Here is a 25,060-nt window from a genome sequence, read left to right as displayed (position 1 = left end):
TTGGTTTATTAATGTATTTTCTAACGTAATATAAATTATAATAGGTGTTATTTACATTAATGGTGACAGATAATATTGCTTGAATATTGACGAGTTATTATCTTATGTAGATCAGTATTACTTAGGAAATGTGTAGGAACAAATACATACCAAAAGCCGGGTGTTGCTGTTAATTTTGTCATGTCTATTATAAAATCAATGCTGTTACTAGAAGTAACTTATTCTAAATTTAAATCAGCGGCATAGCTAGGATTTCTAAGAGGGGGGGGGGGTAAAAATATTAATAAATATAATTAATATAATCTCTAATGCTATGGAGTAGGGCTCGGAAGTTATAGAAGCTAAAAAACAAAAAATATGCACGAAAAAATGATAAATTAAGCATGAAAAAAATCTAATAAAAAATTCCCAAAAAAAACCATTTTATAATGTTATAAATTTTCACTAAAAGAAATAAAAAGGAATATAAAAGAAAAATAAATTTTCAATATTTCAAATATGGCGGAAAACTGTTTGCCATTTTGTCATTTTATTGTTCATTTTATTGAACTGAAAAAATTAATGGTTTAAACCAATATATTCGAAAATTTAGAAGGTACATCATAAATGTTATTGCTTTTTATATTCAATATTATTATTAAACACAGATTAAGGTATAAGAGGGTCATCATTAAAAAATATTCAAGTATGCATTATACACGTATGAAAATTTAGAAATACCTATGCACTTTTCCCCTAAAATTGATGAAATATGAATTTTAAATTTTCGATTTGACCCTCACCATTGCATTATTTGGAATTCAGTCTGCTATAAATCAAGATCATATATAATATAATATGAAACTCATACAACTTCCTAGCTGAGACCATCATAAAATGTATATTATCATAAGTACTTACGTACTCATGTATTATGCACTTGTATATGAAGTATAGACATGACGGGCAATGTGGTCCCGCATGCCCGGGCAACGTAAAGCAAACATTTTTTTTTTAAACAACTAATATTATTTTTTATTATTATAAAATATTTAAAGTATTAAAAAAAAATAATTACTAATTTTATTCATGTATAATAATACAATAAACTATGCATTTTTTGAAACACTATATAAACTTATTTTTGTAACTTATCGTACTACCTATTTTAAAATCAAGTGTAGAAAAGCAGACAGACTATGTAATTTCAAGTGCCATGCTTCTAAATCTTGTTCAAATAAATAGGTAATAATAAAATGATGATACTTCTATGTTAATTTTTTTTTGTTATTCCTTCAAAATATTCGTAATGTTATGGTACATGAATAAAATTAATAATGATTATTTTAAAAAAAAAAATCAATACTATAAATAGGTAATGATTATAATTTATAATAATAATAAAAATAAATATTAGTTGGTTAAAAAAAAATGTGTGGTTTACATTGCCCGGGCAGGACCACATTGAACGGGCAATGTGTACATTGCCCGGTATTCCCCATTGCGCGTAACAGACTTGCTGATATAAAATCAATAAACATTTTTTTTTTAATGCGACTAGAAGGGGGGGGGATAGTACATAGTCACTCTAGAACATCCTTAGTACGCCTCTGATCTAAATGATTTACAATACTACAAACTTTAAATAAATGTCTATAGTAGAAGTGATATTTTTAATAATATGTTATTATGTTATGTCAATGAGTTGATCAACACACTGATCTCAATTTACACTGTTTGATATTCTTTATTTATTAAAATTATATTTTTGATTGGTTTATTTGATATCACACAGAAGAGCAACACCTCTGGATACCCAGTGGGCCTCCAACGTGCCTCTCGGTGACTTGAGCCGCAGTTCACACACGTACGTCAGTCCCGTTCTTGACGGTTTTTTGTAAACGGGACATTCATAGCCGGGCATCAGCTTATTTCCGACCGTGTTTATAGCAAATATGTGTATGACTGGCATTTCCGTGAACATGATCTTGTGAAGAGATTCCTGCAGTTCCTTTTCCCTCCTATTCCAACTTGCCCCTTCCAAGTACAATCCGTACACATATACGCCTTCCTGCGGGTCGGACAACATAAAAATATAATCGATCAATGGGCTGATTACTTTTATTTATTTTTTGTCCCCGACATGATATTTTAGCTCAGAAAAAAACCTATTAAATGTTGTAGAAAAATGTCAATAATATGTCGTGAAAATTCAAATTCAAATATACTAAAAATTAAAAACGAGTAGGTAACTGATATCATGCATAATGCATTCATGGGTAGAAAGCTGGGGAGCTGGAGATTTCGACTAGGTATTAACAAGTGAAGGCAACTGTATGGTTATAAGCCATGATATCTTACACTCACCAGAGGTGGTTTTTTGATGTCTTGTCTGTGGTACACCGTTACTTCATTCTCGAGCACGATGTTATCCAACGTCCAGCCCTTGTGAGCTCTGGATATTTCCTGTTTCATCGCTGTCAGGAACCCCTGTGGGTTGAAGAAACCGGTCATCCAAAACTGAGCCGGCTTTTCTTTAAAGACCCATGTCGTGATCTGGCTGTGCCGGTTCAGGAACTCGTTGAACCAAAATCCGATTGTTGACGACGTCCAAGAAACTCTCCGCCAGTGTGCCGGGATGCGGCCGTCGTACAAGTAATCCAAAGTTTCGGACAAAACCTGCAATTACAAATCCGTTATATAATTATAAATTATTTAAGTAATGGAAAATACTGGGAACTGATAAAAAAAAACAATTTTCAAATATCATTTGATGAAAATAATCTAGTTAAAATTGTAAGGATTAAATTAATACATAAAAGTAATATCGTTTGTATGAAACAAGTGCTTGATAAATGATAATAATAGAATTTTATTTAAAAGTATGGGTATAGTTATTTTTGAAAGTAAAATTGTTATTGCAATACAAATTTTTCCAAGAGTAATTTATGTGTTATTGTTATTCTTTTTTATTCTCTTTTATTATATTTTTTATTTTTATTCTTACACTGTAACATACTGGCCTAATATTACACAAATTTAAATAAATTCAAGAGAGGATAAAATGTGAACAACTTATGAAGTGCAGTTGCATAGTATGTACTAAATATACTAATGTATACTAGTATACTACATTACTACCATCTCACTCGTAATTATTGTTATCGATTTACTTCGTTCATAATGATTATTCCGTCAATAGCCAATAAAAGGTCTTCTAAAGTATTTTTCACTATTTCTGTAACTCTTTGGATGCGATCGATTTCTTGTCCTAAAAATATGTTCATAGGCTGCGTTGGACCCATCAATGCTAACCTATCGTAATTCGTGAATATTTATGTGTGTTATATAAACAATCATTTTTTAATGTTAATCATTACTATTACATATTCATAATCTTTATAATTACCTTTCTTTGATTGTAAACATGTTGAAAGCTAGAGGCAGCTTTTCCAACAAATCTGAACTCGTAACGTACACTTTTTCTTCACGGGTCACTTCACTACCGCCACCAGAACCTTTTGGCTGAATCATTGTTATAGTGTTAAACATCTCTTGCACCATATTAGTTTGGTATCTAAAAAGCGTAAACCAGTTATTGCATGGTATATTATATTATTTTATTCCGTACCTAAATAATATATATATATATATCATGTATGGATAACATTTCATGCTCACGTAATATCGGTGTTTGGATGAAGTCCACACGCTTGTGGCGGATCTTTTAGAGGCATTTCTTCTATCGCCGATAGATACTCAGTTAGTTTATTGAAAACCAACACGTTGTAACCTTCGTAAAAACAAAATTGTTCGCTAAACAGTTCGTCGGTGAACCAAAGTTCGGTAAAATTGTTTAATAACCGCCGGTCATAGTCATCGGTTACCCGGCCACCGTAATGCACTTCGGCCAGCATGTACCTGCAATGAATATTACTCAAAATTAAAGTAATTTTATTCCAAGATTATGCAAAACCACTTTACTGGTTTTACGCGTAAACCATCTATATAAGTGGTAGTAGATAACTAAATCTTAAAACAATTCTCAAGAGTAAAGTAAGGCGAGTATTTAAACATAATATTTATTTTTTTTTGGTTCGCTCTAGAACAACTATTGGTAAAGTAACATACGACTAAACATGCAGGTAAAATATTTTCATTATCTAGTTATGTACAAATCTATCATCAAATAAGTTTTTTTTATGATATTTTACTATAATATCATATTATTAAGAGTGTTACATATAAGATCATTTTTTTTCTTGTGGTATCACTTCATAGGGGTGAACTGTTTACACAATACTAACCCTCTTGCAACATAACTTTTAGTACTTTACCTTAATGCAACCCAGTTAACTTCTGAGGTTGGTTCCATCTCATCGACCATTTTTTGTAAGTATAAAGTCGACGAGTACCAATCTGATGAATTGAATTCGTATGGTATATTCCAACCGACAGGCCCAAACTTTCTTCGCTCTTGAACTACCGAATGGAGGAAGGAAATCACATACAATATTGGCTTGTATTGTGGTATGCTGGAGTAGATCAAAGTGTCATCACCCATATTGATAAAAGTTCTCATTAACCCGGCTCTTAATCCTAAATATGCAATTAAATACAATATAATATATTACTGTTTAACACTCTCCCGACAAGCCACCACTGTGTTTAAATCGGATGATATAATTATTTGAACTAAATGGTGAAGTGTAAATAAAATTAATAATCTGTTTAAAAAAGTTGTTACAATTTTACCTGGTTAGTTATTTAGAAAAATTATTTTTAATATTTTTACCTTCTGGTGGCTCATACGTAAAATGTATAGAAATTTGTAAAAGCGATATCGAGAATTTTGGATGAACTTCTGTGGTTATCCATATCCTAAAGTTTTCTTGATTAGACTTGGCAACACTTGTGTTTATATATGTAAACGTTTCTTGCATAAAATCCAAACACAAATGACAGTTTTGAAGTAATACCCATCCACCCTAAACATACATGTTATAGATATTGAGAAAATGTTGGTTTTTAAAATTACTAAAGGTAATTATATTACTATATTACCTATATTACTATAGGTCTTACATTAAATAGACCTCTTATTATATTATGCCATATATTTATATAAAATACTCACGTTGATTGCACATTCTTTCATTAATCTCTCAGCGTGAATTTCTTGTCCTTGTCCCATCGACACAGAATTGAACGGTATTTCTAATTTTTTCGCAGTGTTTTCAATGAGACTACTTGGATCAGAACCCATGTTTAGGAAACAAATCATCGGCGTAGTACTTCTGGATTCGAGGTACATCTCTTCGATGTCAAACATTACTGTTTCCACGAACTGAGGCCCCAGCGATTCTTCGACGTAAGAAAACGCTTGGACCAACGTCCGGTCTGGACACCACGCCCTCACCATTAATAATCTTTCAAACACGTTGAGTTTGTCAAATCCATCTGGCATTTTTTCTTTTTCCGGATTACTCTTCTCGTACCATTTTTTCCACGAATTTCCATTCGTTTCAACCACAGACAATATTGATTGGAATGGAGAAATGGTTTGCAGTAAGCCTAAATTCATCCAACAAATATCCGTCACCCATTCGAATGGTTTAGGCTTTATAGAACTCATATCAAGCGAAGCACCACCTTTGATGAAATATTCAAACTGAGATCTAGTGATTTTTCCTCTGTCCAGATCTATTTTGAGCGTCATAAGTATCGTAAAAAGTATTTTGTGCTTTTCGTACAGGCCACGGCACTTGTATTTATATACGGCGTAAGTCAAATATTCAATGATGTTGCTTATTCTACGTTCGAGCATAACAGCTTTATCGGAATTTGATAAAGAGATATCAAACTGTTCTAAGAATTGTTGTAATGAGTTTTGGTACATGGGATTGACCATGCCCATTTCGACTATTAAAAAGTATAGGACTGAACCTCGAGTGGCAATCGGACGATATTGTTCACGCATCACACTTATTGAAGCTTGTGTCTCGTTTGCCACCTCTATTTTTTCACTAACATCAGTGGCCGTATCTTTGGTCTTATTCAATGTATATAAAACCGATTCATCGTCTACCAGTGACCCTTTTACGGTAGTTAATTTTATCAGAAGGTCGTGTTCTAATTTTTGCATTTTTCGTTTTTGAGAAGTCACTTCGGAAATTAATTCAATACGCTCTTGTTCTAATTCTTTTTTCTCGATTTCGATTACTCTACTTAACAGTTGATCTTCCAAACCTTTTATAGTTACAGTGAAATCGATGACGATGCATCTGGCGTAGAGCTCTGGAGGAAAAGATGGATTTCCAAGTTTTGAAGTGAGATATAATCGAAAATCGCTGCTCACATCAATTTCTTTATCTCCTAACAATACATTTACGATTTTGCCTTTTACGTAATAGTTCTTTTCCAGAACATTGTTTATTACCGGATCGACATCTTGCAGTATATCCTGTATCAGTAATGGTTTTCCCAACGATATACTATCTTCAAGATAATTTCTGAAATATTTATCATCAAAGGAAGTAACAACCATGTTATTTACCGATTCTTTATTTTTGATCCAAGCTATTCCTTGACTCTGCGGATCAATCATAATTGGGTATTTTGATGCTTTTGTTACAATAATACCGTTTTGAATTGATAGATCATCATTTGGCAGTCCTTGGAGATTCCATTCGCTAATAGTTGGAGGGTCAGCTAATTTTTCAGTCACATTCAAATTGGGGGAATTTGGAATGCTCCTCTCGTTCAATTGATCATACCACGATTGCAAAATGTTTGCTCTAAATTCTTGATTGAATGGCCCGGAATAATTTAAAAATGCCGTCAGTATTACGATATCTCCTAATGAATATTTGATTTCCATATTAAAACCAGCTAACTGCTGTTTCCATCTCTTTCTTTCCCCTTCTAACCCCTCAATAAGTGCTGTTGCTGACATCATTTTGTTTTTACATTTATTCGCTTCTGTCTGAATGACTTGCTGTGAATTTAAAGCTACATTTAACTTTCGTCTCGCGTCTAACAACTCCTTGTTCTTTTCATAAGCGATGGTCTCCGCGGCTTTCAATTGTTCTTTAGCTTGGATATGTTTCCCCTCTTGCTTTGCTAAGTTAGCTATCAATGGGAGCACTTCTTTGTTGACATTATAGAAATCGGACATGGCCAATGTCCAACTGAGAAGTCCGGCCACGTTTCCACATGCCAGTTTCGCTTTTGCGTATGTATAATCTTGAAAATTGAAATATGGTTGCAATAGATCAATTGTTTCTCCATTGATCTGATTTTTCGGAAAATTTTGAAGGTTGAATAGAAATCTGGTATCAGACATTAACTAAAATAAAATAATCATATAAATATTAATATTAGAGTTATTTTGATGTTGTGGTACACAATTTACTTTTAAAGATTCCTTCCAATTGGGTTCCAAAAACAATTTAATTGGATCTATTATGACTTTCAGTAATTTTCGTTGAAAAAATATGAGTACGGAATCCATAATCACCGTAATTAAGTAAGGTGGCTTGCCCAATTTTCGAACCGTTGCTATATCAGTTGCTGTTAGTGTCTAGAAATTACATTTCCTTTTTGTTATTATAGAAATGAAATACTTAAATTGAACTATTTATTTGTATTTTTTAAACATGAAAAATGATAACTACGCATAAAGTTTTAAAAATTGTTTATGCTAATTAATTAAGTATAATTGTTAACTTTACCAACAAAGCTGCTTCAGCAGCATCCAAAGCGGGTTTAGCCTTAGCAAGTTTTACTTCAGCTGTCTTTTTTTCTTTTGAAATGCTCTTTAATAACAATTCTGCTCTATCTTTTACAACGGCAACTTCGGCTTTACTTATTTCTGCAGCTTTAACTACAACGTTCACTTTAGTAGTTACCTGTAAGAGCCGATTTATAAAATATGACGAATCAAAAACATCAGTTTATATTCTTCAGAACTTTACCTCTGTACTGGCTGCCGTTGCAATGACAATTTCCTTTTCTTTTTCTATCAATTCCTCTTTTAACACTTCTACTTGTACTGACGCATCGGCCAATTTCTCTAATCCCAATATTCTTTGCTTCTTCATCTGCTCAATTTCATGTATGTTCCTTGAGTACAAACTCTTATAGTCATCCACAAATGAAAGGAATGACTTTGGCGTTACAAATATTTTTCGACGAAACCTTGTGAGAAATTTAGTAAACATATTGATGGATAATTGCAAGTAATATCGTTGTGAATTGTTATGTGTAATTTTTCAATTTAAAATTGTAATATATTATTAAAACTAAAAAAAAGTAGTTGTACCATTTCAAAGGGGAATGTACATAATTATATTAATTATTATTTATATTATTTATAAATAAATTACGTAAAACAAATATATTTACGACTATACTCTGTTCGCGATTAGAACGCAATCGAGCGGTGCCCTAAACCAGAGAACAATTCTTGGGCATTCCCACCATTATTCCAGCGCCAGAGGTCTAGCTGCAAGGTGGGAGATGCGCGAACAAGTGGCTTTCTTATCGTGAACAGAAGCTGTTTTTGCATTAAATTATAATTTTCAGTTCTTACTTAATATAAAAAGAAATATATAAAAAACAATGACACGCACCTTTGGAAATAATTTAAACAGTCTTGTGCAACGTTATCGTGTATGACACCAAGTAATTGTATCAACGATGACTTTTCTTCTATTGTACCAACTACCGGAAAATTGTTAAGAAAATGATGAGATACTGCTAGTAGTGCATCCGAAGGCCATGTGGTATACCAATCGATAATGCAACCAGATATAATACCGGGAAACTTTAATGAACGCAATCGAAAACTGTCACCAATCTGTATATAAAAAATAAATTACATACAATTCAAGTAATTTTCTTCTCCTTAGACTGTAAGAGGAGGTGACTTATTTTCATCATAATTGTTTTTATGAATATAAACAATGAAAACACGAATCTATCTTTCAAAATTAAAACATCGAAATTGCTTTATCTTAAAACATTGTATTTTAACGTATTCCAACGATAATTATTACAATGAACTCTATCGTTTAAGAGGAATATAATTTAACTGCCTATTTTTGAATTTTAAAAAGTCGATGTGAGTATATAAGCAAAAGCACTCTGATATTAAGAGTATCCATCAGTTGATATAAACTTACCGGTGAAAAACATAAAACTAAATGTAGATTGTTCATAGCTTGCTTAATGAAAAATTGGTACAAGTTGTCCATAGATGGATTGCCTTTGGGTGATTTCTTTTTAAACAATGGAGTTATGTTATTCAACATTTCTTCTAGCTCATCTTTAGGGAATAAGTTAGCCACTTCCCCGGAACTCAATATATTGTTAATATACTCGAGAAAAGCCTCTTCTTTAATGTCGTTATCCGTGAAGACGAATGTAGTTTTCATATCTTGCATTCCGGCAAATCTATAAAGTATTCTGATGTCGTCCAAGAAGTTGTTGATATTATATGACCTACGCATTTTTAAAAAAACAACCAGTTTTATAATTAAAATTTATTAGAAGATTTATTGCATACAGTTATCTTAATAACAATCATACAACATACTTTAAATATAATAGTAAGTATTCAATTATTACCTTGTTAGAAAGATCGAATGTTGTTTGTATTTAGCAATAAATGACGCCAAAGTGGTCACCGATCTCCGGCCTGAACCTCCGACGCCCACAAGAAGACCGTTTCCACGAGGTATTCTCAGTATACGCGCTATGATAATCAAATGAACCATACAGTCTCTGAAGAAGACTAGATCCACAACAGAACCACGAGTCGCATCTTTCATCTGACCCATAAACATCTTCATTCTATCTTTTAATACTTCAAAACTACAAAACGCGCAATAAAAGTAAGATTAAAAAGTCAACAATATTTTAACCTAAAACACGTATATAAATATTCAAATATTATGTATTTACTCTTCGATACTTTCGTAAATGTTGGGAACCTCGGGTTCGAAGTCATCGGGCTCGTCACCAGTCGGATCAACCATGTCACGCATAAAGTCAACAAAGACGATTGATTTCATGTCAGCCGGCATCATTACGTAGTTCTCGTGGCCGAGAAACTTCTCAGCCGAGGATCGGACCGTTTCCAGGAACCAGTCTTTGTCCTGAATACTGGTCAACTTGTCATAGATAACGCGCTGCAGCTCATGGCACCACAATCGCAATAGCATCCGGATGTCTTGGCATTCTTCAGAGCACACCTGCAGCATGCCTTCCCATATACGGGACAGGTCGCGCAAGTTGAACACATAATGGAAGTTTGCCGGGGTGGGTAGTAGCTTTTGTTTGGTCTTCTGCCACACGATCCGGGTGAGTACCACTAGACCGGGCAAGAAACGGACGACCTGGGCGTTAAAACGCTCTTCGCAGAAATACCCACAGCCCAGCGCCCCGAATATCTTGTCCATAGAAGTATCCGACGGTAGCGTGCAATTGAATATACAGAACTGCCGCTTGAGTCGGAATGGCACATCATTTCGGCCACCACCAGGATGGATCATGGCGGCCAACATGTTCACACCCACAACATTGATATAGTCACCAGGCTTGGTCAGAGAGTAGAACCCCTTGTTTTCCAGCAGCTGACGTGTGATTTCGTTCGTCACCTGGTCGGATACGAGTCGAAAAGATCATATGTAGAACAGTTCAATATTTAGGTTCACCGTAAAAAAATAATTTTGTTAAATTGAGAAATAATTGGAATAAATTAAAGTATAATGATAGATTAGGGTTGATTATTTTGTTAGTGAAGCGCCTATAATGGAGCTTTGGTAATGCAGTGGGTCTTTTGAAATCTGAGTGAAGTGTTTTATTTTGAACGTAGAATGAAGAGTTTGAAATGATAATTGGTACATAATTGGTATTGAAATTTTAGGCTGAGCTCAAGTTGAATGTATTAAGACCAAATGAGTCGTACAAGTAGCTTATATTGAAATAGCTTTATAGGTAGTTTTATATTTTTTGAGGTTAAGATCAAATGAAGAAAGTGGAGTGGGTAACTTCATTTGTATGTGAGGTAACAAAGTAAGTCATGTCGGTCAGTGTAAATTTGTAAATATAATCGATGAATATAATAAAGGTATTCATAGAAATATTTTTGAAGTACAAACTAAATACCCAAGTTCGGGTTAAAACCATAATGATGTTTATGTAGGTAATATTATCATTATTTTTTTTTAATGTTTTATATGTACCATAAATCCTTCACTGATATTTTTATAATTACTTGATCTCCCCAGTCATTTATGATCGGCATGTTTATGTCATCAATAAATATTGTCATTTTTCGATTTCCCGGAGGACCGTAGGTGGTACCAAACCTTTTCTCCATATATCCTTCGACTGTACTCTAATTGGTTGGATTAATTATGATTTTTTTTATAGCTAACGCTTACTTTCATAAAGGATGTGATTTTTTCTCACTTGAAACATGTTTGGAGTGGTAGCCGAGGAAAAGTTGAGCATTTTGCTCGTCCTCACCTCGGGATCAAACTCTTGCATGTAACACTTGATCATTACCGTCTTGGCAGTACCTTGTTCGCCGATTAACAGAACGTTTTTCTCTTGATTTGCAATCAAAGTTATCAGAAACATGGTACGCACGTTATCCAAATTAGGCACCAATATATCACCGTACACTGGTATATAATCACTGGGGTACGTGTACGACTCAATCAACGTTTCCCAGTGTTTCCATTCACCGTCTTTTGAAATGGTGTAGTCATAAATCGATTCTCCTTCCTATGGAAACATGATATTGATTCGATTTAATAATTTTTGTCCACAAGGAAGTCACTTTTCTGTGAAATAACGAACTTTAAGTTTTGGTATTTGAATTTTTCCTGCCAAGTCCTTTATGATGAACTCTTCCAGTAATCGTCTGTTGTCTGACTCTAACACAGCAGCGATACTCCACATGATGGCAAATGTATATAAACGTGATAATATTTTTACTGATAAATCTATTAAAATGTATTATTCAATAATTTTAATCACTATTATTTATTTAATATTATATGTACTACTGTATCCAGCGATATATACCTTGTTCTTCAGGGAACATGCTTAAAAGTCCGTCAAGTATATCACATGTTTGATGAATGTAATGGGGTTCCATTAAAACCATCTTGGGTAAAAGCCTAGATTGAAGCATTTTTAATAACTCGCTGTAAGAATTATCAAATATATCTTGAAAGCAATTGGATAGATGTGTAGATTTAGTTTTTCCCCATCCCTGAAATAAAATGGTTTATAGAATATAATATAATGTATCTAAGATTTATGCATCAAAATAATTCATTAACAAAGATATTGACACTGAATATCTGAATATAATGCAAAAATACATGTTTTTAGTTCAGACAATAAACAGTTAAAATAATCTCACATACATACTCTTATATTTATACGGAGTGATAACAGAGATCAATTATTTATATTTTAGATAAGAGGAATAGAGTTACCATGAAATTAAAAACAACTAAGAAAAGTATTCTGCTTTAGATTAACAAAATACAATAATAATTTTAATTTTAATTCTTAAAAATCAAAACTTAACAGTGGTTTGATCAACGAACATTAAGGTTAAAAATACAAGATCATAAGGTGTGTCTTACGATACTTATTACACTTTTAAAAAAATACCATATTTTTATGATAGAGTAATATTATACGAAAACGTAATTGTCTTGTTATTTGAGGTGATTACCACTCTATCGGCTATAAGTATTATATCATATGATTTAAAATAAAAATAGTAACATAATATTATATATTTACTCCAAAAATCACTCTCCATGATAACACGGTACCCGAGAAAAAAGTCATTCCCATTCTTGATATGGTGGCCGGAGAAGCATTGTCCACGTTGTCTGGTTCAAAACAAAGTTTGGCATTAGGCGCCATGACGATTCGATCACCGTTTGCCAATGTAAGCGTTTTATTGTCATCTAAGACGGAGTTTAAATTTTCTATCCAAACTGCATCCACAGGACCATCCAATACTATCCAACAGTATTCGTCTGGACTAAGCTGGGATGGGATTATTGTATACGTATAGTATGGTATCCACCAAAATAATAAGAAACTGATACAATTTATCGTCTCGAAAAATAAAAACAAACCTTTAACGTTCTCCTCCAGAGTGTAGAAAATATACCATCAGTCCAATCATTCGTGGCCACGTCCAATCTCCCAAACATCTGAGATGCTGTAATGGCTTTGGGATTCATTCGGTACTCAAAGTGCGTCAATCCAGTTTTGGTTAAGGCTGATAAAAGACAGTGAATAGCTGTGGTCTTACCAGACCCAGTAGGTCCCAGTATCATCAGCCCATGACGCACCAAAGAAGTTTCGTATACCTTAAATACAAAATATATACAGGCCACAGTAAATTATCAAAATAATAATATATAATAGACCATTCGGTAGGTTTAGTACTTGAATGATTTTTAAATTCCAAGAAGGATGGTTGACCAATCGTTTTTCGTCACACGAGCTCAGTATGGCTGTTTGCAAGTCTTTGTACGCAGACGAAGTCGATTTCATGCCAACAAATAGATCTTCGATCAGAGACAAAAAAATAGTTTCGTCCTGATCGACTAACTTTGAAACGTTCATTCCCTTCAACACTCTCATGAGTATTGTTTCTTCGGGTTCACTCGAGTTGCTTCTCCTCTGAGTACCGAGGGTACGCAAAACTGCCAATATATTACGCAAACCAAAATCGTAGTGCACCTGTTTACTCAACTGTTCTTCACATAGCTGATAAAGTATGAAGAATTTTTTTGATAGGGGCAGGTTGTTTTTAAAACCACAAGCTGCTAATTTTACGCGTATTATTATCTAAAAACAAAGACATAACAACCAGTCATTAAAGTATGCATGGTAAAATATCGTTGAACATTTCTGTTTTTTCATTGGTTATTCAACTCGGGGTCGGATTAATTAATTTTTTTTTTTGAACGGTTATTGGACCTTCATAATATTATTATCATTGATTTTTTTGCGTAAAAGTTTTTTTTTTGTTTAAGTTTCGGTATCTAGACCACTGTAACCACGTGCAAAACATTGTGGTTTATTAATTTTTATAATGATCACATCATTTTCATATAATTTATCATTAATTAAATTAAATTTAAACTAATTTGTACAGGCTAATATTTTTGTTGAATAATATCATAATTTTATTTTACATGTTTTTGATATAAATGTAATGTGAAGATTTTACTTAAGTTTCTCTACGAGTGGATCATAGTTATTAATTATTACATTTCAAGTAGTATAAATAATAATATGGAAATATAAAATTAATTTAGTTGACAAATAAATTACCAATCGGTCGGGAACCATCATGGCTACACTCCGAAAAAGGACTTTTAAATTTTCTGGTAGTTCTTGACGTCCAGCATATCCAGGATTCATGGTCAGGAATATGGCAAATTCTTGATTCATGGGAACTGTATCGCCATCGCTAAAGAAAAGAAAAATCATTTAAAGTCATAATGACGAGAACCATCACGTCGGAGTTTCAAAACTCTGTTAGTCAACAAATACCTGAAAATGAATGTTTTACTGTTGCTTTTTCGGGCCATAAACACGGTGTATACTTGCTGAGCGGCCACCGAAAGTACCGGAAGTTCGATTCGGTTGAACTCGTCAAAGCAACCCCACGTACCAGAGTGCACCAAGCCTTTGAAAATACGACCGAGTCCTCGGTAGTCCATTTGATCCGAACAATTGAAAACAACTACGTATTTCCCGAGTGACTTGCCCATGTCTTTTGTCGTCTCCGTTTTTCCTGTGCCTGCTGGTCCTGCAGGTGCACCACCCATATTCATTCCTGTGTATTACCGAAGTTTATTTATTAGATAAAAAATGTAGTTATAAGAACTGATGATGTATAAATATTTTCGTTTTATTGTGAACTTTTATTAGTTGTTCTTGATTATAAAATGCTGGGATTTTTCTATTATTACCCTTGAGTAACAACTACATATAATTATGATAAGATCCTTATTATATAGTTATATCCTCCAAATTATTTTTGAATATCTTACCAACTGCTTGGGCTAGGGTAATATAACAGCGATCTGTGAGTGGCGTGATAACGAGCCTATCTGAACAACCCAAGAACTCATTCTGGTATACAAACAATACGTCAGTTATTCGAACTTCACATCTGTCCAATTCTTCTGTGTAATAAAATCGCTCTTGTTTCAACCATTCAAAATCAAGTAAGTTCGTGATCTTCATGTGATATAATGATTCAAAAATGTCCCTGAAATATTCACATAGTATTTTAATTTCTGACATCACTGTTAATAATAATATTCATTATATTTTTGAAACCTCTGGTGGACATGTATCGTAATCAAAGTCTCGTAGTTCAATCTTTCAATTTTGGTCAGATTCTTAGTAGTAGCATCAATAAGTATATTGAGGAGCTTAATAAATTCTTGATTAGTATCTCTCATAATTTTTTTCATGGTGATAGAGTTTTTAAGAGCATATTCTGTACGAATTGTCCACAGAAGTTGTAAACCGATGAGACCCATCTGTTAATGTGCAATTGAATAAATAAACTAGATGTCTAAATCTACCGTATTTAAAATGAGATTCGCACTTGAGCAGGAAACATTTCAACCATAGTTATAATTCCAAATGTAGGGTCTTTCATAATGTAGTTGTCCACATTTGCTATAATTTGATTCACGGACAATTTTGATTCTTTAAGCAAAACGTTTAACCAATTTTCCACTCCTCCAGTGCATAATACGGGATGTTCTAATGTGATTTTTTCACCTTCTTTAGATACGATATCTTTCACTTTATCGTATTCGGCCTCAAAGTATATTAGCCTTGCAGTATTATCAAAAAGACTCAGCAAATGAGGTTGAATGTTATGCGAGTTCGAAGCTTGACCCAGAATTTCCAATAGCACTGGGTCAGAGATGAAGTAAAACCTCGAAAATATGTTTCTCTTTTGGTCCAAGTACCTAATTGATTAATCGTTATTTTTAAATACACATTTATTAATTACTCGTCTCAAACAGTCTAGCCATGCAAGAATTTTACAAATTGCTACATAGCTATAAGACAATTAAGATAGGTTGTGATACCCCGCTAATGACTTTTGACACAATTCCAACTGTTCAAGCATGTACGGCAGTAAAATTTCCATCGACCCATCTCCGGTGCATATTTCAATAACGTTCTCAAGAAATCGTGCTTTGGTCATTAAAGTTACCCACAGTTTATCTATAGCCTAAATATAAGCCATGAAATTTACCAATAATAAAAATATAGATAAAATAATTTACAGTGAAACGTTTTGTTTCTTGTGGTAGTTGCTTAGATATGTCACCACCGATAAAAACAGCTTCTAAATACATCCAAAGATTTTGCACGAGAATCCAATTTTCCAAAACTTGACTGGTCACTGCGAATTTCTTAACCCAATCCGTTATTTCTGACTTGAAAGCGACATTATACCTACAAACAGTTCATAATTATAAATATCATGTTGTTTTACAACAAATAACCGTTTTCATTAAAATGCATAAAAATATACCATTATAAAAAAAAATCACACTAACGTTCACGGCTTACAAGTTTTACCTATTGGACGCTAATGAGCTCATAACCATTTGTGAGTCTTCCAGTACGGCTACGACTTCCGATAATTCTTGTCCTTTTACAAGTAAAAATCCTCTATTTTTAAACTGAGCCAATTCTATTTTTATAATTGACCAATCGAGTATTATCTGTCGCAATTTTGCTTCAATGTCGATCTCTTTGATAGCTGTTTGGCATATTTCTTCCAGCTCGTCTTTATATTTTAATAGTGGAGCAGACATAATATCTTTGAGTGCAAAATCGTGGTCGTTTACGGGAAATAGTGTACCAGTTGCCTTTTCAATCATTTCCCAATGCCTTGGTTTTAGTGAATTCTTAAACATCATTTCTACTAGAATCATTTTATCGGACCATTCGTCAATGTTGTTTTTTAACTCTTCATACGTTGGCCATTCCTTTAGACCCTTGGGAAGTTTACGACACTTTTGAGTGTACTCTGTTAAACTGTCAATAATATCATCTATTTTTAAACGATTCCACAGTGTACTCGACCAGGTTTGAATGGAACGATTAACTGCACTGTATAAATCATAAAGTCTTTTCAGTAAGTTGAAAACTCGCCTAGTTTCATTCAATGTAGGATATGAAGTCACTGGCGTTTTGAATAAACGCTCGCCATCTTGATAACGTTCCATCAATGAGACTAACTCTTCGAAACGATCTTGAAATAGTAAAACTCTAAGCATTAAATGAGAGAAATTTTAAAACCATAAAAATAGAACATCTCATAACATTATGAATGTTAAATTCCGTTTTACCTCTCGGCGGCTTCGGAAGGCATTAAACCATCGACCATAGGGCCTCTTTCAATGAACTGTTTGTCAAAAACCAAAATATCCGCTTTAAGATTTACTATACCTTCTTGCAATTCTGTCCTCAAAGGGATGTATATATCCAACAGTCTTTGTGGTACATTGCACATCTATAAAATAACAAAAATATTTTAATATTATTAGTAATAATGATAATTTCGCTCCTTATATTGAATGATATATCATTATGAATGTCACCTCCAATTTGAGTTTTTTATAAGTTTCGGTGAGTATATTTAACTGTCTCTCATCATCAGGCTTAATCGGGACTTTGTATTCACTTAACAAATCGTACACGTCAACGGTTATTTCTATGTCGTTGTCCAAATCTGTCAAATTGTTTTCCAGTTCTTCTAAACATATTATTACCTTTCTAGCATCGACCAAATCATTGATTGGTGACGAAATTACACTGTATTTCTCTGCTATGTATTTACACAAGTACTTCAGTTTGGACGATTCTAACACACCATTGGCGAATAATATTTGCCATCCTTTAATTTCTTCGTGTAGAGATTCTTTGAATTCATCTAAAAATACAAACAGTTTTAGTGAACAATGCTTAAATAATAAATTATACTATAATGTAATTATATTTAGTCCCAATTTCAATAATTACCTAATTGGATTTCCAAAGGTCCAATCTCTATACTCAAGGGTTCATCGTAAATCTTATTTATTGTAAATTTCATATGATCAAATACATATCGAATTGAATCCAGTTCAGTTTGTTTTTCTAACAACCAATTAATTTTTTCTATTTTTTGATGATATTGTACCCAAATTTCTTGAAATTTTGCAGCGTATAGCTGAAAATAAAATAGTACTTAAAAATATACGTATTTTAATAATAATTGGGCTTGTCGTTACGGATACGACGTTTTCTATTTCCATTTTTAATGGTCTTGTAGCGTTTTCTACTTCTTTGGCAGCAGCAAGCACGTCCTTGTTTTTAGATATAGTTTTCTTATAGGAATAATCGTTTTCCTGCATATCATAAATCAGAATACTTTGGTATAATATTTACTTCAGAAAATAGAAATTAATGGAGAGGAATATGTTTGACGATATGGTCTCATTAATTGCAATTAATAGAGACACATAGACAGAGAGATAAAGATATTAGCTAGATACACTAGGTACAGATTTGTTATAAATGTATGCTAAAAATGTAATGTAATGTAATGTAATGAAATGTAATGTATTTGAAATACTAAACATATTAACAATACTTATTTGATACAATTTAGAAAATATGTAAAATATTTTAATACTTTTAAAATAAACGACATATGTGTAATGGTTCTTTATAACTGTATCAAACGGTAAACTCAAACCGAAAGTTAGATCTCATTGCCTCAACACTACGCAATATCGAATAAATTATCAGTGCTTGAGTAATAAAATTTGATTTACTTTTAAATGATGAAATCCCAAACGTGTTAATGTCGTCGTTGCATTCAGTGCGTTTGAAGTCACATGCTTCAAAGCTGAACTAATTATTCTCCATGATGGTTCAATTCCAATGTTAGAATCAACCAGAGTTAATTTTATTTTCAACATCGGTGACCGATCCGAATTTAAAAGACGTCTGTGTTAATACAATATTATTATTACTGTTAAACAATTCGCTTGCGAATATCAACTGGATACTCACTGGTAGCAAGACAACCCTTCTATCATATGATCGAACGTACAGCGCATTGTGTTTATAAGTGACTTGGTGTAAAAAAAGTTATAGAACCTAAAAACACCCATACACCAGTCATCAACTTGTCTACTTGTAGGATGGGCAGCAGCAGGAAACTTTTCATCTGTATACAAAATTGTGATTACAAGCAAACATCACAAGCTGACTTTATATGCCAATTTTGGACAAACTCGTACCATTGCGTTTAGCTTCTCCATCAGTGTCTTTGATAACCTCCAACGCTTTATTCACGTTGAAAAAATCATACATCGTATCTTCGTCTTTGAAGGAATATTTATCATTCACTCTGTAAATAATTAACTTAATCACATAATTGAACACCTCTTCTATGAAAATCGATTTGTCTGAAATGACTTTCAGAGTATCCTCTAAATGGATCTTGTTCAGTTCCTTAAATTCCTGGGGCCATACCGGCTGTGCTGGTAACTTGATCAATAAATATTGAGCTATATTTTCGATTTCATTTCGTAAAATATAATTGAAGTCGGCAAGCTAAGTTAATAGGTATATATTTATTACATGTGTATAAAACAAACTCGTATGGATTTATCCTAAGGTATTAACGAAACAAAATTTAATGTATATTATATGTCAAGTCTACGAATACCGTTTTTATAAACGCCTCGCTGTAATTGAAATTTTTCATCACGTCGTGCATTATATTTGTGGCCCCGGTTGAAGACCATTTTATTGTATTAAGTAATGGTATCAGTAGCTTATCCATTTTCATTAGTTCGAAATTGATCAAATTATAGAATACGTCTGGTACTATTTGTCTGTTGGCATGAACCACTTCAATTACATTCATCATCTTAATAATATTAATTTATAAGGTTGTTTTATACCTTAATTGGTTGTATCGTTTTACAATATCTTCGGCGTATAAATATCTCTGATACATCATGTCTTTGCGCTGTACCTTCAACTGTAGTCTCCGAGGTATGGGGAGTCGTTGGTACATTATGAGCTGAGCAATGTCGACTTTTTCAGTGATGAACTTCGAAAAATTTACGCTATACTTCCTTGTTGTCTGGTCCCTAATCAATAGCGGGCCAGTCTTCGAGATATTATCCTTTTCGATTGTTGAGAAAGATTAAATTGTTACAGATTTTGTATTTTTTAAATAATTCAAACATTATATGGTAAGTAAAATAAGTAGTTTTACAATTTAGACTGTACTTACTTTTTCGGAAATCTGTTCACACCAATCTGAGTGCAGAGTTAGTTCGTGGTTTTTAAGCGCTGTACACAAAGCATTGTATGTATTCACATTTCCCCCCCACAGGTTTTGGCTCTTACTCTGTGAAAACGACAAATATTAAATGTATAAATAATGCACGATGTGGTATTTAGTTTTGGAATATAATAAGTAGAGCAAGGACTTTCATGCGTTTGCATGTTTTTTCTGGTTTAGTTAAACGTATGCAGAGTAAGTACACAATACCTTTCACAACGTTTGTGGCCAAAAGCTAAAAGTTTTTAGTGCATATTTTTGCATATTTGGACATTTTTTGGTTTAAGGGGCATAATTTTGATTGAAAGGGCATATTTTAAGCTTTTAGTGCATATTTTGATGGTTTATCGAAAATCGAGCACTTTGGTGAATATTTTCTATGAATCAAGATCAACAATTTGTTATAAACTTATAAAGATGATAGAGATAAATTTTATAGTATCAAGTAACTATCTATTATACTATTATAGTCAGTGGGTGAATTAGATTAGTTCTAGTAGATTTGCCACGTGTGTGTAAGTTCCTCGAGTTTAATTTGTATATAACGTTCGTGAGTAATATGCCAAAAGAAAAATTCGACAAAAGCTTATTGTTTATGTAATTTTGTAATCGAGTTTGGCGAATCTGTATTTTCAACGGATAATAATGAAAAAGAATGGGATCCGACATTCAAAAAAAATTCAAATCAGTTTACTTATAGTGAATAATAATAAAATAATTTTTTTAAGGGCATATTTAACCGCATATTTTTAATTTTTTGATGCATAAGTGCATGTTTCTAAATACATATTTGATGATTTTTTAGTGCATGAAAGTCCTTGCTCTAATAATAAGTGTTATAGTTTGTACCAAAAAGAATTTCATCGGCGTTTCGATTTTGTCGTTTATCATTTTTATCCACATGATTTGACTAGAAATCACCGGCAAGTGGTATGTAAATGGCACGTTGTCTCTACACGTTGAGTACAAATTTCTGTAGTCTAAAATTAACATTTATAGATCATCAGTATTTATCAATAAAATCCTCGAAAGTAATAATACTATCATGCTGCGTTATTTACAAATGTTTATATTTTTTAATGTACTAATGTACACTGTTTCAAGATCCAAATCGTCTATTTTCAGAGTTTCACATTTCCGTAACAGTTCAACTTTGTTTACGAAGTCTGGTGTTTCTTCGACCACGGTTTTCAGATGTTTTTTCAGCCGAATATTGAACTCCTCGACATCTGAATCAAATTGGTCACTGTCTGCTTTAAACTTTCGATCTTCTATTAATTTTAATAGGTCTTCTCTTTTTTTCGTAAATGTTTTGAACTTTTCTCTTAGCTCAGCATAAAGTTTACGAACCATTGGAATCGATGATTTTTTCAAACCTTTATAAGATTGATATGTTTTTATCATATTTTTCATCTGAAAAATAAAATTAGGTACATTATTGTAGGTATTAAATACAAAAGTAAATAAAAGTTTATTAAATTAATAACACTAAATTTTAGATAATGTGAGAAATAGCTTAATAATTTGGAATTTCGGAAATATTTTCTGTGTTTCTAGGCGAAATATATTTTCTTAATGAGTTACTGTTATAAAAAAAATATACAAATCAGATATTACAAATCTACGCAAAATACGACAAAATACGTAAAAATAATTAATATATTTTTAGATCGTTCTACAGAAATTCTTGTAATTGAAAAAAAATGATGTATATTTGTTACTCAATCTGATGCCTGCAACATTTATTAGCAAAAGTCATTGGTTTTGGCAAAGGACAAAAAAACCTTGTATTAGGAATACTCATATAATATACTATAGCTTTTGTTACTACATATGAATGTGCTTACTTTGTCGAGTCGGTTGACGAACTCAACGAAGTTTCCGAACGACGTGATGAATAATACCCGAAACGGCTCCCGATCTTCGACGTTTATTTTGTTTACCGATTTGTTATGACAATTGAATACGTGTTCCTTGAGTTCTATGCACCGTTCGAGTTTCTCGAGCAATAAGGATTTGGGTTGGCTCCAAAACACCACGGTCAAATCGTCGGTCAGATAATTAACACTACTTATTACCGTCTGGTTCAAACACGTCAACAACACCTTGGTCGTTGACCGTTTATCAAACGCGTATTTGGAAAACGACTGTGCAATCGGCATAGCATCAAAAACGTTTTCGACAGCCGATCTCAGGCGACTGATGTCTGACTGGTATAGATCCTCGAACAGCCTCTCAAATGAGTTTAGATAGATCACGGTTTCCCTTATTTTTCTGTAGAAATCCATCGTTCTTTGTTTCACGATAATCCACGACTACATGATACATAACCAAGCGTGTTATTAACATCACATTCGTTACAGTATAATATGTATATTATGTAATATTATAAATTATAAGTGATATAACTCGGAGTACATTTTCGAGAGAGTGGTGACTATTATGACTCATTTCACTTGACAACATTTTAAAAATTACTACTACCGTTCCTAAACCAGAAGTTCCCAAACTTTTCATGATACTCATTTTGTAATATTTTTAATTTTTAACAACCCACAACCACTAGAACAACCTTTTTTTTGCTCATTAATTTATCATTGGTAATTTATATTGCAATAACTTTTAATCTGGCAACATCAAGTGTCGGGGTGACACGTCACTTGTACAGTTTTACACTCAAAATCATCACGGATAACAAATCTATGATTAAACCTAATTCGGATATCAACGAAAAGTAATACATGTGTAGAATATAATTGCATGGAAAATATTCCATATCATATACTCGTAATTATAATTTATAAATAAAATATAAATGTTCTATTTTTATCTTATACTTCTTTGTACCTATTTAATAAAAATGATTATGCGTTTTTAGTACTCTCTAATCTCCATAACTGCATTATTCTATGTTTGTTAATTTTTTCCAGAGTAAAATTATATAGACATACTATATAGCCAAATATAAATATAATTTCTGTATTATAGTATATGTATTTCAAAACTAAACACGACCCATCAGTGGCGTATTTAGGATTTTGTCATGGGAGGGGATACGATCTTATTGTGCTAGAGCATCATGTGTCTTACATAACTTTATACAAATATACGGTGATAAGTCTTCGTGTAGTCTGAACGTTACTGAAGGTACACCGTTAAATGAAATTACGCTAAATACTACCTATACAATTTCAAGGCGGAAATGCGAGTCAAGAAGCATTTCATGTGAGGGAGCTTTTTACAGATTTTTTCAATTCACCTAGTGGAACAGTTTCGTGGCAAAATTAGTACATTTAATTTTAATTTTTTTCTTAAATATAAATAAAGACGTGTAGTTATTATTATTAATTATTATGTATACATTTAATATAGGTAACTAACTGAGCAGATACCTCCTAAGTATATTATTCTATTATATATTATAAATCTATAGTCTTATAAAAACTACAGTTTGTTATTAATAATAAAATAAGGAAAACAATTTAATAATTTGTTTTAAAATTTAAAAATGTCATTTTGTAATAATATACGTTATTTAAGCACAGTATTGGTATTAAGTTATATGAAATAAATAGGTACTTAATTATTACTATATGGGACATAGGTATAGTATATTATGTATGCATTATAACTGTTTATATAATTTTTTTTAAATATACCTGGTTGGTTTAATTCTTCGCCTATAATTTTCCAAGTACGATCTTTCCAAGTGCTATCGCTATATTTTTTATTACTAAGATCGTAGAGCCCAGAGTGTGCTCGCACACATTCAATTAATTTTTCAGCGTTCATTTTAAAGTTTATGACTATAGTGAAAAACTGACAACTGATAGTAATACTGAAGTACTGCACTTGGTAACTGAACTGTAGTGTAGTAACTGAACTAATAAGTAATATTTATAGCAAAATGCGAAAACAAAATGTGATTCTATCCATGTCCGGCCCGGCCACACATTCCCACTACAACGATTCAAAGAAAAACTCGGACGGATACCCATGAAAGAATCGTCGCGAAGAATATTTTTAGCGCCCGTCCACGGCCCGTTTCCCCGTTCTGTCGTCGCTCCGGACTAATATGAACGTTTATATTTAAAAATACAGGAACAATATTTTTTCCAGGCACGGACGGGTTCTGGACGGATTCCGGTCCGTCTCCGTTCCGTCGTAGTGTGAATAGACCTTTAGATTGAAAAAAAAAAACACTCAACTTAAGTCTTGGGGGGGGGGGGGATCAAACCCAATGATTCCCCCACGGTAAATACGCCACTGCGACCCATAGTTGGAGAATCTCTTTTCAAAAAACAGTTATCTCTCTCATACTTTTCAACATACAGCTAAATGTTATTCACTCACTTCCCTTAAAAAGTCAACTGATTTGTTATGCAGATGATACAGTTATATTGCGTTTAGGTGACTCTTGTGATGAGATATTTAATGTAATAATATTTGTCTTAAAATTAATAAAAATAATGGTTAATTGAAAATAATATACTTCTAAATTTAGAAAAAATATGTGCAGTCCCTCATGCCGAATTAATAGATAATGTATTATCAACTAAAACAAAATTAAAATTTCATAATGATCACTGTACACTATTAGACAACAATTTCTGTTGTAAATCAATAAATATG

General features: G+C 32.6%; 1 protein-coding gene across 1 annotated transcript; it reads right to left on the bottom strand.

Moving 5' to 3' along the window:
* Positions 1-1,756: 1,756 nt before the first annotated feature.
* LOC111027698 (dynein heavy chain 5, axonemal) lies at positions 1,757-17,482 on the bottom strand. The gene is made up of 31 exons (XM_022306115.1): positions 17,430-17,482; positions 16,654-17,349; positions 16,356-16,527; positions 16,155-16,300; positions 15,659-16,031; positions 15,385-15,590; positions 15,093-15,313; positions 14,590-14,875; positions 14,368-14,506; positions 13,474-13,878; positions 13,158-13,394; positions 12,814-13,065; positions 12,079-12,268; positions 11,851-11,996; positions 11,458-11,775; positions 11,261-11,383; positions 9,946-10,640; positions 9,610-9,855; positions 9,165-9,483; positions 8,613-8,839; positions 7,956-8,178; positions 7,713-7,889; positions 7,394-7,561; positions 5,117-7,327; positions 4,775-4,967; positions 4,317-4,578; positions 3,661-3,900; positions 3,389-3,556; positions 3,153-3,294; positions 2,347-2,658; positions 1,757-2,050 (listed from the first exon to the last, which is right to left on the bottom strand). The coding sequence occupies exons 1-31, from the start codon at positions 17,465-17,467 to the stop codon at positions 1,757-1,759; spliced, it is 9,825 nt and encodes a 3,274-aa protein (XP_022161807.1). The 5' UTR covers positions 17,468-17,482.
* Between the last annotated feature and the right edge of the window lie 7,578 nt (positions 17,483-25,060).

The sequence above is a fragment of the Myzus persicae genome, unplaced genomic scaffold (genome assembly GCF_001856785.1).
Source record: "Myzus persicae strain clone G006 unplaced genomic scaffold, MPER_G0061.0, whole genome shotgun sequence".
Taxonomy (NCBI): domain Eukaryota; kingdom Metazoa; phylum Arthropoda; class Insecta; order Hemiptera; family Aphididae; genus Myzus; species Myzus persicae.
The sequence above is the reverse complement of the archived record's forward strand: the minus strand, read 5'-3'. Positions and strand labels throughout refer to the sequence as shown.